The 18,949-nt window shown below is 43.9% G+C and overlaps 1 protein-coding gene across 2 annotated transcripts in view; it reads right to left on the bottom strand.

Annotated features, from left to right (window-relative positions):
- Nucleotides 1–1,059: 1,059 nt before the first annotated feature.
- Nucleotides 1,060–18,949, bottom strand: part of LOC109884472 (lysine-specific demethylase phf2) — a 158,525-nt gene continuing 140,635 nt past the window's right edge. For both annotated transcript variants that reach the window (XM_031825871.1, XM_031825872.1), the window contains exons 19-22: nucleotides 18,440–18,532; nucleotides 10,196–10,305; nucleotides 7,576–7,936; nucleotides 1,060–3,006 (exon numbers count right to left, since the gene is read on the bottom strand). In XM_031825871.1, the coding sequence (XP_031681731.1) occupies nucleotides 2,918–3,006; nucleotides 7,576–7,936; nucleotides 10,196–10,305; nucleotides 18,440–18,532 (653 nt within the window). In that variant the 3' untranslated portion in view covers nucleotides 1,060–2,917. The remainder of the gene's footprint in view (nucleotides 3,007–7,575; nucleotides 7,937–10,195; nucleotides 10,306–18,439; nucleotides 18,533–18,949) is intronic.

Genomic DNA, 18,949 nt, shown 5'->3' with positions numbered 1-18,949 from the left:
GTAGCTGTGTGTATGTAGTAATGTAGTAATGTAGCTGTGTGTATGTAGTAATGTAATGTAGCTGTGTGTATGTAGTAATGTAATGTAGCTGTGTGTATGTAGTAATGTAGCTGTGTCTATGTAGTAATGTAGCTGTGTGTATGTAGTAATGTAGCTGTGTGTATGTAGTAATGTAATGTAGCTGTGTGTATGTGGTAATGTAATGTAGCTGTGTGTATGTAGTAATGTAATGTAGCTGTGCGTATGTGGTAATGTAATGTAGCTGTGTGTATGTAGTAATGTAATGTAGCTGTGTGTATGTAGTAATGTAATGTAGCTGTGTGTATGTAGTAATGTAGCTGTGTGTATGTAGTAATGTAGCTGTGTGTATGTAGTAATGTAATCTAGCTGTGTGTATGTAGTAATGTAGCTGTGTGTATGTAGTAATGTAGCTGTGTGTATGTAGTAATGTAATGTAGCTGTGTGTATGTAGTAATGTAGTAATGTAGCTGTGTGAATGTGGTAATGTAGCTGTGTGTATGTAGTAATGTAGTAATGTAGCTGTGTGTATGTAGTAATGTAATGTAGCTGTGTGTATGTAGTAATGTAATGTAGCTGTGTGTATGTAGTAATGTAATGTAGCTGTGTGTATGTAGTAATGTAGTAATGTAGCTGTGTGTATGTAGTAATGTAATGTAGCTGTGTGTATGTAGTAATGTAATGTAGCTGTGTGTATGTAGTAATGTAGTAATGTAGCTGTGTGTATGTAGTAATGTAATGTAGCTGTGTGTATGTAGTAATGTAATGTAGCTGTGTGTATGTAGTAATGTAGTAATGTAGCTGTGTCTATGTGGTAATGTAATGTAGATGTGTGTATGTAGTAATGTAGCTGTGTGTATGTAGTAATGTAGCTGTGTGTATGTAGTAATGTAATGTAGCTGTGTGTATGTAGTAATGTAATGTAGCTGTGTGTATGTAGTAATGTAGTAATGTAGCTGTGTGTATGTAGTAATGTAATGTAGCTGTGTGTATGTAGTAATGTAATGTAGCTGTGTGTATGTAGTAATGTAGTAATGTAGCTGTGTGTATGTAGTAATGTATCTGTGTGTATGTAGTAATGTAATGTAGCTGTGTGTATGTAGTAATGTAGTAATGTAGCTGTGTGTATGTAGTAATGTAAGGCCATACAACAATTGATGTTATTTTGTTCTTCAGTTGTTTTCCAGGCAACACCTTATAGTCTAATAACAAATGACAATGTTAAAAACAAACATAAAACTAACATTGGTCAAATCAAAAACACTAATGTCTATATATTCACATATATTTGGTTTATAATAAAAAACTAGTAGAAATGTATAATAATGAAATATTAAGGGAGAAAAAAAAGGATACAAAAAGTATTCCTGTAAAAGGCTATGTACAAGCTACATTCTACATACTGTACTGTGAATAACAAGCCATAGAAATGATGCATATTTCAGTGATGAAGGCTATGTTGCTGCCTTAAAGCCAACAGAGGAGTGAAAGTATCCCCATGTAGCCACAGTGAGAGAGCTGGATGAGGCCTATCATCATAGAACACATGGGATTTACAGCATCTTCAGGAGCCCATGATTAGTGTTTCAATAACGATCCTCCTTTAGAGAGTTAGATATGGGCCCTGGTCTAAAGTTGGCCACTACATAGGGAATAGGGCCCTGGTCTAAAGTAGTGCACTATATAGTGAATAGGGTGCCATTTGGGATAGAGAGTTTCAATTGACTGGCAATACAGTCAATGTTAGATTATGGAATATTGATATGGAAATACGAAATAAATCCTTATTAAATCAAGCATGACAATAATACCACATTATATCCCATTAAGGATCATTTACTGTGACTGTCAGCTGTGGTAATATAGTGTTTGTACTAATTTAGAACAAAATATTACACATTTGGTTATTTGTTTTACAGTCTTTAAAGTAGCTAATTCATACGGTCTATAATCACAATATCTATCTTAAGATAGTCTTGAAACGGAAGTAATGGCACATTGTGAAATAATGTTGATATGTTTGTTTGGGTGTGAAACATTAGTTAAAAGAAAGACACCATTCCTTATTGTGTTTCTGTTACAAACCGTTCAGAGAAATCCATTTGAACACTGGAACCATCATCATATTGACATATCTGACATCTGAAATTCCCTTCGCAAGTTATTTTATTAAGTTCCTTGTTGGCTTTCCTTTCCACGTCTATGACATGAAACAGTATATTAGGACAATAAATATATCGTAACTGATAGTGCTTAGCAAACAAAGGAATAGCGTGGAGGTGAGTGTATCTAGTGTGGAGAAATACAGTCTGTGCTAACATTCCACTCCTCGTCACCTAACATGTCTGGGGGTGGAATGTTAGCACAAACAGACTGTATTTCAGGCTAAGTCTGGTCTGGGGAGGACAGAAAGCAAAAATTATTTCTTAAATTCTAAAACAAATATTGCAAGGTTAATGATAACCCCCATCGAAATAGTAGGAATGAATTCTCTATAAACTATCTTTAACCCGTCCAACTGAACACATGGAAGGGATACTTTCAGGGTCCTGGATGTACTTCTGGGTCGCGGTCCAAATGGCAGCCTATTCCCTTTGTAGCGCACTACTTTTGACCAGGGCACTATAAAGGGAATAGGCTGACATTTGGGCCGCAGCCCTAGTTTAACGCATAGCATAGCGACCCCCTGATAAACTGACTGTAGTAAAATGACACATTTTTCTTAAAAAATATTTCTAGCAATTATTCTGTACACTTTTAAGTATAGGCAAAACCAATGTTGACTGTTTCAGTCTGTCTGTTAGCCCAGCACCAATCAAAGGAAAGGAGATGGAGCCAGTTCATATGCTAAGAGTACTGCAGGAGCCAATGGCAATGCTCCGTAGCGAGTCACTTCCTGTTACAGGAGGAGCTTCCCGTTGCGGTGGATCTTGAGGATCTTTCCTAGTCTCTGTTTGGCCGTCGCCATGCCTTTCTTTAGCCGCTTCGCTGAGGGGCACATGAAAGCAGAAAGAGGAATTCAACAGTGACTCTAAGATTATTTAGTACAATGTGGATGTGAAACATGTGTGCACAAGTATAAATATAGTAAGGGAAACCAGTGTATATAATATGATTAGCAGTATATATAATAGGGGCACCAGGATATATAACAGGGGCACCAGGGTATATAACAGGGGCACCAGGGTATATAATAGGGGCACCAGGATATATAATAGGGGCACCAGGATATATAACAGGGGCACCGGTGTATATAATAGGGGCACCAGGATATATAACAGGGGCACCGGTGTATATAATAGGGGCACCAGGATATATAACAGGGGCACCGGTGTATATAATAGGGGCACCGGGATATATAACAGGGGCACCAGGGTATATAACAGGGGCACCAGGGTATATAACAGGGGCACCAGGATATATAATAGGGGCACCAGGGTATATAACAGGGGCACCAGGGTATATAATAGGGGCACCAGGATATATAACAGGGGCACCAGGGTATATAACAGGGGCACCAGGATATATAATAGGGGCACCAGGGTATATAACAGGGGCACCAGGGTATATAATAGGGGCACCAGGATATATAATAGGGGCACCAGGATATATAACAGGGGCACCGGTGTATATAATAGGGGCACCAGGATATATAACAGGGGCACCGGTGTATATAATAGGGGCACCAGGATATATAACAGGGGCACCGGTGTATATAATAGGGGCACCGGGATATATAACAGGGGCACCAGGGTATATAATAGGGGCACCAGGATATATAACAGGGGCACCAGGGTATATAACAGGGGCACCAGGATATATAATAGGGGCACCGGTGTATATAACAGGGGCACCAGGATATATAATAGGGGCACCAGGATATATAACAGGGGCACCAGGGTATATAATAGGGGCACCAGGGTATATAACAGGGGCACCGGTGTATATAATATGATTAGCAGTATATATAATAGGGGTACCAGGATATATAATAGGGGCACCAGGATATATAATAGGGGCACCGGTGTATATAATATGATTAGCAGTATATATAATAGGGGTACCAGGATATATAATAGGGGCACCAGGGTATATAATAGGGGCACCAGGATATATAATAGGGGCACCAGGATATATAACAGGGGCACCGGGGTATATAATAGGGGCACCAGGATATATAATAGGGGCACCGGTGTATATAACAGGGGCACCAGGATATATATGATAGGGGCACCGGTGTATATAATATGATTAGCAGTATATATAATAGGGGTACCAGGATATATAATAGGGGCACCAGGATATATAATAGGGGCACCGGTGTATATAATATGATTAGCAGTATATATAATAGGGGTACCAGGATATATAATAGGGGCACCAGGGTATATAATAGGGGCACCAGGATATATAATAGGGGCACCAGGATATATAACAGGGGCACCGGGGTATATAATAGGGGCACCAGGATATATAATAGGGGCACCGGTGTATATAACAGGGGCACCGGGATATATAATAGGGGCACCGGGATATAGAATAGGGACACCAGGATATATATGATAGGGGCACCGGTGTATATAATAGGGCCCCGGGATATATAAACAGGGGCACCAGGATATATAATAGGGGCACCAGGATATATAATAGGGGCACCGGGATATATAATAGGGGCACCGGTGTATATAATAGGGGCACCGGCGTATATAATAGGTGCACCAGGATATATAATAGGGGCACCGGTGTATATAATAGGTGCACCATGATATATAATAGGGGCACCGGGATATATAATAGGTGCGCCGGGATATATAATAGGTGCACCGGGATATATAATAGGGGCGCCGGGATATATAATAGGTGCGCCGGGATATATAATAGGGGCACCGGGATATATAATAGGTGCACCGGGATATATAATAGGGGCACCGGGAAATATAATAGGGGCCCCGGGATATATAAACAGGGGCGCCCGGATATATAATAGGGGCACCAGGATATATAATAGGGGCACCGGTGTATATAATAGGTGCACCAGGATATATAATAGGGGCACCGGGATATATAATAGGTGCGCCGGGATATATAATAGGTGCACCGGGATATATAATAGGGGCACCGGGATATATAATAGGTGCGCCGGGATATATAATAGGGGCACCGGGATATATAATAGGTGCACCGGGATATATAATAGGGGCACCGGGATATATAATAGGGGCACCGGGATATATAATAGGGGCACCAGGATATATAATAGGGGCACCGGGATATATAATAGGGGCACCGGGATATAGAATAGGGACACCAGGATATATAATAGGGGCACCAGGATATATAATAGGGGCACCGGGATATATAACAGGGGCACCAGGGTATATAATAGGGGCACCAGGATATAGAATAGGGGCACCGGGATATATAATAGGTGCGCCGGGATATATAATAGGTGCACCGGGATATATAATAGGGGCGCCGGGATATATAATAGGTGCGCCGGGATATATAATAGGGGCACCGGGATATATAATAGGTGCACCGGGATATATAATAGGGGCACCGGGATATATAATAGGGGCACCGGGATATATAATAGGGGCACCAGGATATATAATAGGGGCACCGGGATATATAATAGGGGCACCGGGATATAGAATAGGGACACCAGGATATATATGATAGGGGCACCGGTGTATATAATAGGGCCCCGGGATATATAAACAGGGGCACCAGGATATATAATAGGGGCACCAGGATATATAATAGGGGCACCGGGATATATAATAGGGGCACCGGTGTATATAATAGGGGCACCGGCGTATATAATAGGTGCACCAGGATATATAATAGGGGCACCGGTGTATATAATAGGTGCACCATGATATATAATAGGGGCACCGGGATATATAATAGGTGCGCCGGGATATATAATAGGTGCACCGGGATATATAATAGGGGCGCCGGGATATATAATAGGTGCGCCGGGATATATAATAGGGGCACCGGGATATATAATAGGTGCACCGGGATATATAATAGGGGCACCGGGAAATATAATAGGGGCACCGGGATATATAATAGGGGCACCAGGATATATAATAGGGGCACCGGGATATATAATAGGGGCACCGGGATATAGAATAGGGACACCAGGATATATAATAGGGGCACCAGGATATATAATAGGGGCACCGGGATATAGAATAGGGGCATCAGGATATATAATAGGGGCACCGGGATATAGAATAGGGGCACCAGTGTATATAATAGGGGCACCAGGATATATAATAGGGGCACCAGTGTATATAATAGGGGCACCAGTGTATATAATAGGGGCACCGGTGTATATAATAGGGGCACCGGTGTAAATAATAGGGGCACCAGTGTATATAATAGGGGCACCAGGATATATAATAGGGGCACCAGTGTATATAATAGGGATACCATATAATAGGGGCACAGGTGTATATAATAGGGGCACCGGTGTATATAATAGGGGCACCAGGATATATAATAGGGGCACCAGTGTATAAAACAGGGGCACCAGTGTAAATAGAGGGGCAACGGTGTATATAATTGGGGCACTGGTGTATATAATAGGGGCACCGGTGTATATAATAGGGGCACTGGTGTAAATAATAGGGGCACCAGTGTAAATAATAGGGGCACCAGTGTAAATAATAGGGGCACCAGTGTTTTTTATAGGGGCACCAGTGTATATAATAGGGGCACCAGTTTTTTTTATAGGGGCACCAGTGTAAATAATAGGGGCACCCGTGTAAATAATAGGGGCACCAGTGTTTTTTATAGGGGCACCAGTGTATATAATAGGGGCACCAGTGTTTTTATAGGGGCACCAGTGTAAATAATAGGGGCACCCGTGTTTTTTATAGGGGCACCAGTGTATATAATAGGGGCACCAGTGTATAAAACAGGGGCATCAGTGTAAATAGAGGGGCACCGGTGTATATAATTGGGGCACTGGTGTATATAATAGGGGCACCGGTGTATATAATAGGGGCACCAGTGTAAATAATAGGGGCACCAGGACATATAATAGGGGCACCTGTGTAAATAATAGGGGCACCCGTGTAAATAATAGGGGCACCAGTGTTTTTTATAGGGGCACCAGTGTATATAATAGGGGCACCAGTGTTTTTTATAGGGGCACCAGTGTATATAATAGGGGCACCAGTGTAAATAATAGGGGCACCAGTGTAAATAATAGGGGCACCCGTGTAAATAATAGGGGCACCAGTGTTTTTTTTATAGGGGCACCAGTGTATATAATAGGGGCACCAGTGTTTTTATAGGGGCACCATTGTAAATAATAGGGGCACCAGTGTAAATAATAGGGGCACCAGTGTATATAATAGGGGCACCAGTGTATATAACAGGGGCACCAGTGTATATAATAGGGGCACCAGTGTATATAACATGGGCACCAGTGTATATAATAGGGGCACCAGTGAGTGGTGAGGCTCTTTACTGAATGTTACACCACACCAACCAACAGTATGGAATGTGTGGTATTTCCCTGTGGATGAAATCACTTACCTTCGCCCTTTGCGTCACCCTTCCCTGCTCCACCTGCTCCTCCTGCGGCTCCTCGTTCCCCCTTGGCTGTGTTGTTGTTGTTATTGTTGTGAGATGATGAAAATGTGGAGGGTCGTCTCTGTGTAAGAAAGACTCCAGGGGCCATGGGTTGGGGCCCCCCAGCCTGCTTCCCTCCTGCCCCAGAGGAGTATTCATGGTCGGTCTGACCAGGCTCGGAGTCCCGGCCCGCGTCTGGTTCTGGAGAACTGCTGTCCCTACTCAGCTTCCTCACTGGCTCCTCCTCTTCCTCCTCCTCTCTCAAAGCAGCAGGGGGCTTCTTTTTTGTGCTCTTCTGCTTATTCTTGGTCTTCTGCTGCTCCTTCTGGAAGAAACAAATATTAACACAGAACCCCCGAGCCCTGACCCTGAGGTGATGACTAGAGGGATATAACCCTGAGGTGATGACTAGAGGGACATAACCCTGAGGTGATGACTAGAGGAACATAACCCTGAGGTGATGACTAGAGGAACATAACCCTGAGGTGATGACTAGAGGAACATAACCCTGAGGTGATGACTAGAGGGATATAACCCTGAGGTGATGACTAGAGGGACATAACCCTGAGGTGATGACTAGAGGGACATAACCCTGAGGTGATGACTAGAGGGATATAACCCTGAGGTGAGACTAGAGGACCATAACCCTGAGGTGATGACTAGAGGGATATAACCCTGAGGTGATGACTAGAGGGATATAACCCTGAGGTGATGACTAGAGGGATATAACCCTGAGGTGATGACTAGAGGGATATAACCCTGAGGTGATGACTAGAGGGACATAACCCTGAGGTGATGACTAGAGGGATATAACCCTGAGGTGATGACTAGAGGGATATAACCCTGAGGTGATGACTAGAGGGACATAACCCTGAGGTGAGACAACTAGAGGGATATAACCCTGAGGTGATGACTAGAGGGATATAACCCTGAGGTGATGACTAGAGGGATATAACCCTGAGGTGATGACTAGAGGGATATAACCCTGAGGTGATGACTAGAGGGATATAACCCTGAGGTGATGACTAGAGGGATATAACCCTGAGGTGATGACTAGAGGAACATAACCCTGAGGTGATGACTAGAGGGACATAACCCTGAGGTGATGACTAGAGGGACATAACCCTGAGGTGATGACTAGAGGGATATAACCCTGAGGTGATGACTAGAGGGATATAATCCTGAGGTGATGACTAGAGGGACATAACCCTGAGGTGATGACTAGAGGACCATAACCCTGAGGTGATGACTAGAGGACCATAACCCTGAGGTGATGACTAGAGGGATATAACCCTGAGGTGAGACAACTAGAGGACCATAACCCTGAGGTGATGACTAGAGGGACATAACCCTGAGGTGATGACTAGAGGAACATAACCCTGAGGTGATGACTAGAGGGACATAACCCTGAGGTGATGACTAGAGGACCATAACCCTGAGGTGATGACTAGAGGAACATAACCCTGAGGTGATGACTAGAGGGATATAACCCTGAGGTGATGACTAGAGGGATATAACCCTGAGGTGATGACTAGAGGGATATAACCCTGAGGTGATGACTAGAGGGACATAACCCTGAGGTGATGCTGCTCCACCACTGGTGAGTTCCCCCCCTCAACATCACTCTTCCCTCCTAACCTGGTGTGCCCCCCCCGTCAACACTCTTCCCTACTAACCTGGTGTGTCCCCCCCCCCCCATCATCACTCTTCCCTACTAACCTGGTGTGCCCCCCCCCCGTCAACACTCTTCCCTACTAACCTGGTGTGTGTGTGTCCCCCATCAACACTCTTCCCTACTAACCTGGTGTGTGTCCCCCCCATCAACACTCTTCCCTACTAACGTGGTGTGCCCCCCCCCCCCCATCAACATTCTTCCCTACTAACCTGGTGTGCCCCCCCCCCCCATCAACACTCTTCCCTACTAACCTGGTGTGTCCCCCCCCCATCAACACTCTTCCCTACTAACCTGGTGTGCCCCCCCCCGTCAACACTCTTCCCTACTAACCTGGTGTGTTCCCCCCCCCCCCCGTCAACACTCTTCCCTACTAACCTGGTGTGTCCCCCCCCCATCAACACTCTTCCCTACTAACCTGGTGTGCCCCCCCCCGTCAACACTCTTCCCTACTAACCTGGTGTGTCACCCCCCCCCCCCCATCATCACTCTTCCCTACTAACCTGGTGTGTCCCCCCCCCATCAACACTCTTCCCTACTAACCTGGTGTGTGTGTCCCCCCCATCAACACTCTTCCCTACTAACCTGGTGTGTCCCCCCCATCATCACTCTTCCCTACTAACCTGGTGTGCCCCCCCCCATCAACACTCTTCCCTACTAACCTGGTGTGTCCCCCCCCCCCATCAACACTCTTCCCTACTAACCTGGTGTGTCCCCCCCCCCATCAACACTCTTCCCTATTAACCTGGTGTGTCCCCCCCCCATCAACACTCTTCCCTACTAACCTGGTGTGCCCCCCCCCATCAACACTCTTCCCTATTAACCTGGTGTGTCCCCCCCCATCAACACTCTTCCCTACTAACCTGGTGTGTGTGTGTGTGTGTGTCCCCGTCAACACTATTCCCTACTAACCTGATGTGTGAGTTTGGCTGCAGCAGCCGCCAGTCCTGTCTCTATGGACGCCACTCGCGCTCCTTCTCTGGCCGGCCTCGCCTGACGAAGCACAGAGGGGCCGACACGCGCTGCAACCACAGAGACATAACACTCACTTCACAGCTCAGACAATGCATGCATCTATACGGTACAAAATTACCAAACAATTTCAAAGACTACTGAGCTACAGTTCATATAAGGAATTCAGTCAATTGAAATAAATACATTTGGCCCTAATATATGGATTGGGAATACAAATATACACCTGTTGGTCACAGATACCTTAAAAATTCAAAAGGCACTTGCAAATCTGAGCTACATTTGTTTTAGGTGCATGGTAACAGTTGAAACCGGCACACTGCTCTGACTAGTATCACTACTCTGACTAGTATCACTACTCTGACTAGTATCACTACTCTGGATAGTATCACTACTCTGGATAGTATCACTACTCTGGATAGTATCACTACTCTGGATAGTATCACTACTCTGGATAGTATCACTACTCTGGATAGTATCACTGCTAGTATCACTGCTCTGGATAGTATCACTACTCTGGATAGTATCACTGCTCTGACTAGTATCACTACTCTGGATAGTATCACTGCTCTGATTAGTATCACTACTCTGGATAGTATCACTACTCTGGATAGTATCACTGCTAGTATCACTGCTCTGGATAGTATCACTGCTCTGGATAGTATCACTACTCTGGATAGTATCACTACTCTGGATAGTATCACTACTCTGGATAGTAACACTACTCTGGATAGTATCACTACTCTGGATAGTATCACTACTCTGGATAGTATCACTACTCTGGATAGTATCACTACTCTGGATAGTATCACTACTCTGGATAGTATCATTACTCTGGATAGTATCACTGCTAGTATCACTACTCTGGATAGTATCACTAGTATCACTGCTCTGGATAGTATCACTGCTCTGACTAGTATCACTACTCTGGATAGTATCACTGCTCTGATTAGTATCACTACTCTGGATAGTATCACTACTCTGGATAGTATCACTACTCTGGATAGTATCACTGCTAGTATCACTGCTCTGGATAGTATCACTGCTCTGGATAGTATCACTACTCTGGATAGTATCACTACTCTGGATAGTATCACTACTCTGGATAGTATCACTGCTAGTATCACTACTCTGGATAGTATCACTGCTAGTATCACTACTCTGGATAGTATCACTACTCTGGATAGTATCACTACTCTGGATAGTATCACTGCTAGTATCACTACTCTGGATAGTATCACTGCTCTGGATAGTATCACTAGTATCACTGCTCTGGATAGTATCACTACTCTGGATAGTATCACTGCTCTGACTAGTATCACTACTCTGGATAGTATCACTGCTCTGATTAGTATCACTACTCTGGATAGTATCACTACTCTGGATAGTATCACTGCTAGTATCACTGCTCTGGATAGTATCACTGCTCTGGATAGTATCACTACTCTGGATAGTATCACTACTCTGGATAGTATCACTACTCTGGATAGTATCACTACTCTGGATAGTAACACTACTCTGGATAGTATCACTACTCTGGATAGTATCACTACTCTGGATAGTATCACTACTCTGGATAGTATCACTACTCTGGATAGTATCACTACTCTGGATAGTATCATTACTCTGGATAGTATCACTGCTAGTATCACTACTCTGGATAGTATCACTGCTCTGGATAGTATCACTAGTATCACTGCTCTGGATAGTATCACTACTCTGGATAGTATCACTGCTCTGACTAGTATCACTACTCTGGATAGTATCACTGCTCTGATTAGTATCACTACTCTGGATAGTATCACTACTCTGGATAGTATCACTGCTAGTATCACTGCTCTGGATAGTATCACTGCTCTGGATAGTATCACTACTCTGGATAGTATCACTACTCTGGATAGTATCACTACTCTGGATAGTATCACTACTCTGGATAGTAACACTACTCTGGATAGTATCACTACTCTGGATAGTATCACTACTCTGGATAGTATCACTACTCTGGATAGTATCACTACTCTGGATAGTATCACTACTCTGGATAGTATCACTACTCTGGATAGTATCATTACTCTGGATAGTATCACTGCTAGTATCACTACTCTGGATAGTATCACTAGTATCACTGCTCTGGATAGTATCACTGCTCTGACTAGTATCACTACTCTGGATAGTATCACTGCTCTGATTAGTATCACTACTCTGGATAGTATCACTACTCTGGATAGTATCACTACTCTGGATAGTATCACTGCTAGTATCACTGCTCTGGATAGTATCACTGCTCTGGATAGTATCACTACTCTGGATAGTATCACTACTCTGGATAGTATCACTACTCTGGATAGTATCACTGCTAGTATCACTACTCTGGATAGTATCACTGCTAGTATCACTACTCTGGATAGTATCACTACTCTGGATAGTATCACTACTCTGGATAGTATCACTGCTAGTATCACTACTCTGGATAGTATCACTGCTCTGGATAGTATCACTAGTATCACTGCTCTGGATAGTATCACTGCTCTGGATAGTATCACCACTCTGGATAGTATCACTACTAGTATCACTACTCTGGATAGTATCACTACTCTGGATAGTATCACTGCTCTGGATAGTATCACTGCTCTGACTAGTATCACTACTCTGGATAGTATCACTACTCTGGATAGTGTCACTACTCTGGATAGTATCACTACTCTGGATAGTATCACTGCTAGTATCACTGCTCTGGATAGTATCACTGCTCTGGATAGTATCACTACTCTGGATAGTATCACTGCTAGTATCACTACTCTGGATAGTATCACTACTCTGGATAGTATCACTACTCTGGATAGTATCACTGCTAGTATCACTACTCTGGATAGTATCACTGCTCTGGATAGTATCACTAGTATCACTGCTCTGGATAGTATCACTGCTCTGGATAGTATCACCACTCTGGATAGTATCACTACTAGTATCACTACTCTGGATAGTATCACTGCTCTGGATAGTATCACTGCTCTGACTAGTATCACTACTCTGGATAGTATCACTACTCTGGATAGTGTCACTACTCTGGATAGTATCACTACTCTGGATAGTATCACTGCTAGTATCACTGCTCTGGATAGTATCACTGCTCTGGATAGTATCACTACTCTGGATAGTATCACTACTCTGGATAGTATCACTACTCTGGATAGTATCACTACTCTGGATAGTATCACTGCTAGTATCACTACTCTGGATAGTATCACTGCTAGTATCACTACTCTGGATAGTATCACTACTCTGGATAGTATCACTACTCTGGATAGTATCACTGCTAGTATCACTACTCTGGATAGTATCACTGCTCTGGATAGTATCACTAGTATCACTGCTCTGGATAGTATCACTGCTCTGGATAGTATCACCACTCTGGATAGTATCACTACTAGTATCACTACTCTGGATAGTATCACTACTCTGGATAGTATCACTGCTCTGGATAGTATCACTGCTAGTATCACTACTCTGGATAGTATCACTATTCTGGATAGTATCACTACTCTGGATAGTATCACTGCTCTGGATAGTATCACTGCTCTGGATAGTATCACTACTCTGGATAGTATCACCACTCTGGATAGTATCACCACTCTGGATAGTATCACTACTCTGGATAGTATCACTGCTCTGGATAGTATCACTGCTCTGGATAGTAAAAAAGCTGACCACGACTCCATTTTGTTGATCCCTGCCTACAGACAGAAACTAAAACAAGAGGCTCCCACGCTGAGGTCTGTCCAACGCTGGTCCGACCAAGCTGACTCCACACTCCAAGACTGCTTCCATCACGTGGACTGGGATATGTTTCGTATTGCGTCAGATAACAATATTGACGAATACGCTGATTCGGTGTGCGAGTTCATTAGAACGTGCGTTGAAGATGTCGTTCCCATAGCAACGATTAAAACATTCCCCAACCAGAAACCGTGGATTGATGGCAGCATTCGCGTGAAACTGAAAGCGCGAACCACTGCTTTTAATCAGGGCAAGGTGTCTGGTAACATGACCGAATACAAACAGTGCAGCTATTCCCTCCGCAAGGCTATCAAACAAGCTAAGCGTCAGTACAGAGACAAAGTAGAATCTCAATTCAACGGCTCAGACACAAGAGGCATGTGGCAGGGTCTACAGTCAATCACGGACTACAGGAAGAAATCCAACCCAGTCACGGACCAGGATGTCTTGCTCCCAGGCAGACTAAATAACTTTTTTGCCCGCTTTGAGGACAATACTGTGCCACTGACACGGCCTGCAACGAAAACATGCGGTCTCTCCTTCACTGCAGCCGAGGTGAGTAAGACATTTAAACGTGTTAACCCTCGCAAGGCTGCAGGCCCAGACGGCATCCCCAGCCGCGCCCTCAGAGCATGCGCAGACCAGCTGGCCGGTGTGTTTACGGACATATTCAATCAATCCCTATACCAGTCTGCTGTTCCCACATGCTTCAAGAGGGCCACCATTGTTCCTGTTCCCAAGAAAGTTAAGGTAACTGAGCTAAACGACTACCGCCCCGTAGCACTCACTTCCGTCATCATGAAGTGCTTTGAGAGACTAGTCAAGGACCATATCACCTCCACCCTACCTGACACCCTAGACCCACTCCAATTTGCTTACCGCCCAAATAGGTCCACAGACGATGCAATCTCAACCACACTGCACACTGCCCTAACCCATCTGGACAAGAGGAATACCGATGTGAGAATGCTGTTCATTGACTACAGCTCGGCATTCAACACCTTAGTACCCTCCAAGCTCGTCATCAAGATCAAGTTTGCGGACGACACAACAGTGGTAGGCTTGATTACCAACAACGACGAGACGGCCTACAGGGAGGAGGTGAGGGCCCTCGGAGTGGGGTGTCAGGAAAATAACCTCACACTCAACGTCAACAAAACTAAGGAGATGATTGTGGACTTCAGGAAACAGCAGAGGGAACACCCCCCTATCCACATCGATGGAACAGTAGTGGAGAGGGTAGCAAGTTTTAAGTTCCTCGGCATACACATCACAGACAAACTGAATTGGTCCACTCACACAGACAGCATCGTGAAGAAGGTGCAGCAGCGCCTCTTCAACCTCAGGAGGCTGAAGAAATTCGGCTTGTCAACAAAAGCACTCACAAACTTCTACAGATGCACAATCGAGAGCATCCTGGCGGGCTGTATCACCGCCTGGTACGGCAACTGCTCCGCCCTCAACCGTAAGGCTCTCCAGAGGGTAGTGAGGTCTGCACAACGCATCACTGGGGGCAAACTACCTGCCCTCCAGGACACCTACACCACCCGATGTTACAGGAAGGCCATAAAGATCATCAAGGACATCAACCACCCGAGCCACTGCCTGTTCACACCGCTATCATCCAGAAGGCGAGGTCAGTACAGGTGCATCAAAGCTGGGACCGAGAGACTGAAAAACAGCTTCTATTTCAAGGCCATCAGACTGTGAAACAGCCACCACTAACATTGAGTGGCTGCTGCCAACACACTGACACTGACTCAACTCCAGCCACTTTAATAATGGGAATTGATGGGAAATTATGTAAATATATCACTAGCCACTTTAAACAATGCTACCTTATATAATGTTACTTACCCTACATTATTCATCTCATATGCATACGTATATACTGTACTCTATATCATCGACTGCATCCTTATGTAATACATGTATCACTAGCCACTTTAACTATGCCACTTTGTTTACATACTCATCTCATATGTATATACTGTACTCAATACCATCTACTGTATCTTGCCTATGCTGCTCTGTACCATCACTCATTCATATATCTTTATGTACATATTCTTTATCCCCTTACACTTGTGTCTATAAGGTAGTAGTTTTGGAATTGTTAGTTAGATTACTTGTTGGTTATTACTGCATTGTCGGAACTAGAAGCACAAGCATTTCGCTACACTCGCATTAACATCTGCTAACCATGTGTATGTGACAAATAAAATTTGATTTGATTTGATTTATCACCACTCTGGATAGTATCACCACTCTGGATAGTATCATTTCCGTTCAATGAATCTAATGGGGTTGGAGTCGAGGGAAACCAAGGCAAGTGTTACCAAATTTAACAATGTTCATTTCATACATTCTCAAATAATGTGTGTGCACAAAACGTATAAAACAAGTCTGTGAAACCACAATGAGGACATCGACCTATCAAACACGTTTTCATAAATCATTGGGTACAGTGCAGGAAAAATAACTCAAGAGTAGTCTGAAGTGGTGGCATTAATTCATGTTCACATTTACAACACAACATACATAGGCATTTCATCATTAAGACCTTCAGGAAATAATGTCTGGAGGGTGAACATCCCCAAAACATTCCCTTTAACTCAGAGTACTATTAATATCACCTCCGATGTCTGATATCGTAACTTTCTCTCTGCCACAAAATCTAAAAGGTAGAAATGTAATGTTTTAGGTCATTAAAATGTACTACGACTGGATAATCCCTGTCGTTTCTCCTGATTGAACTTTTATGTTCACTAGTTCTCTGTTTGAGAGAACGAGACGTTTTACCTACATAACACAGCCCACATGGACATTTAATAATGCTGATAACATGGGTGGTGGAACACGTAAGAATGTCATTTATTAGGAACCGTTTTCCTGTGTGTGGGTGGCAGAAATATTCACCCTTCATCATATTGTTGCACTCTGTGCTGCCTCTGCATTTATAGCTACCATTCGGACGAGGACGGAAAAGAGCCTGGCTCATTTTGGCTGGCAGTTGGTGAGTTCGTAAATTCAGCTGGCAGAACTGAGTCCCATGATAAAACAAGACCGTGTTTGTTGCTGGTCCCATGATAAAACAAGCCAGTGTTTGTTGCTGGTCCCATGATAAAACAAGACCGTGTTTGTTGCTGGTCCCATGATAAAACAAGACCGTGTTTGTTGCTGGTCCCATGATAAAACAAGCCAGTGTTTGTTGCTGGTCCCATGATAAAACAAGACCGTGTTTGTTGCTGGTCCCATGATAAAACAAGACCGTGTTTGTTGCTGGTCCCATGATAAAACAAGACCGTGTTTGTTGCTGGTCCCATGATAAAACAAGCCAGTGTTTGTTGCTGGTCCCATGATAAAACAAGCCAGTGTTTGTTGCTGGTCCCATGATAAAACAAGCCAGTGTTTGTTGCTGGTCCCATGATAAAACAAGCCAGTGTTTGTTGCTGGTCCCATGATAAAACAAGACCGTGTTTGTTGCTGGTCCCATGATAAAACAAGACCATGTTTGTTGCTGGTCCCATGATAAAACAAGACCGTGTTTGTTGCTGGTCCCATGATAAAACAAGCCTGTGTTTGTTGCTGGTCCCATGATAAAACAAGCCAGTGTCTGTTGCTGGTCCCATGATAAAACAAGCCTGTGTTTGTTGCTGGTCCCATGATAAAACAAGCCAGTGTTTGTTGCTGGTCCCATGATAAAACAAGCCTGTGTTTGTTGCTGGTCCCATGATAAAACAAGCCAGTGTTCCCTTGACAGCGTCTTTGCGCGAGTTAAAGTCTATGTGGTGGTGAACATTTCAGAGTGTCCTTTAGTCCTAGTTGGGCTTTTTGGTATTAGTTCATCTGTTTCCCCTAATGCCACATTATGGAGAGTAGCCTCCTCTTAGAAACCTGTTGCGCATCTCTGTGTTTTTCTAGATAATCCTCTGTGGAGTGGCATATACGACACAATTTGAAAATCGGGCCTCTTGGACGTCCTCTTTTTAACAGCTCGGGGTGGAAGCTGTCCCCCTTGTAATAGAGTATTTCTGTCCGTTTCTTTTCTGTACAGAGTTGTAAACAGGTTTCCATTTGATTTCTCAAACTACATACCGAGGTGATGACGTTGAGTGTCACATTCAATAGTGAGAATTGAGATTGGGGTCAATGTCATTGAGTAATGCCATAACGTCTGACAGCTCTTCTCCTGTTCCTCAGGATATAAACATATTTGTGAACAAAATTGGCAAGACATTTCTGGGATCTTTAATTTCAGCTCATGAAACATGGGACTGACACTTTGTATAGAGTGTCTGAACCTTTCAGCTATACAGTATTAGAGACAGGTTTAGTGTACCTGTGGGGGGCTGTAGAGTGTCTGAACCTTTCATCTATACAGTATTAGAGACAGGTGTACAGTACCTGTGGGGCTGTATGGAGTATCTGAACCTTTCCTCTTCTTGGATCTGGATTTGAAGACAGGGTTATCCTCTTCAGACTCCAGAGATGGGTAAACTGGAACAAACACACACCCTCTGGTTAGTTAGCACTCATACACCCACAGCTCAACACTGTCTGTCTGTCTGAGAGCTCCAAGTTCCTTGGTGTCCACATCACCAACAAACGAACATGGTCCAAGCTCACCAAGACACTCATGAAGAGGGCATGACAAAACCTGTTCCCCCTCAGGAGACTGAAAAGATTTGGCATGGGTCCTCAGATCCTCAAAAGTAAGGCACTATAGAGGGTAGTGCGTACGGCCCAGTATATCACCGGGGCCAAGCTTCCTTCAGAGGAAGGCCCAAAAAAGTGTTAAAGACTCTCTCTGCTACCGCACGGCAAGCAGTACCGGAGCGCCAAGTCTACGTCCAAGAGGCTTCTAAACAGCTTCTACCCCCAAGCCATAAGACTCCTGAACATCTAATCAAATGG

This window comes from Oncorhynchus kisutch, linkage group LG5 (genome assembly GCF_002021735.2).
Source record: "Oncorhynchus kisutch isolate 150728-3 linkage group LG5, Okis_V2, whole genome shotgun sequence".
Taxonomy (NCBI): Eukaryota; Metazoa; Chordata; class Actinopteri; order Salmoniformes; family Salmonidae; genus Oncorhynchus; species Oncorhynchus kisutch.
This window is presented reverse-complemented; position numbering and strand designations above follow the sequence as displayed.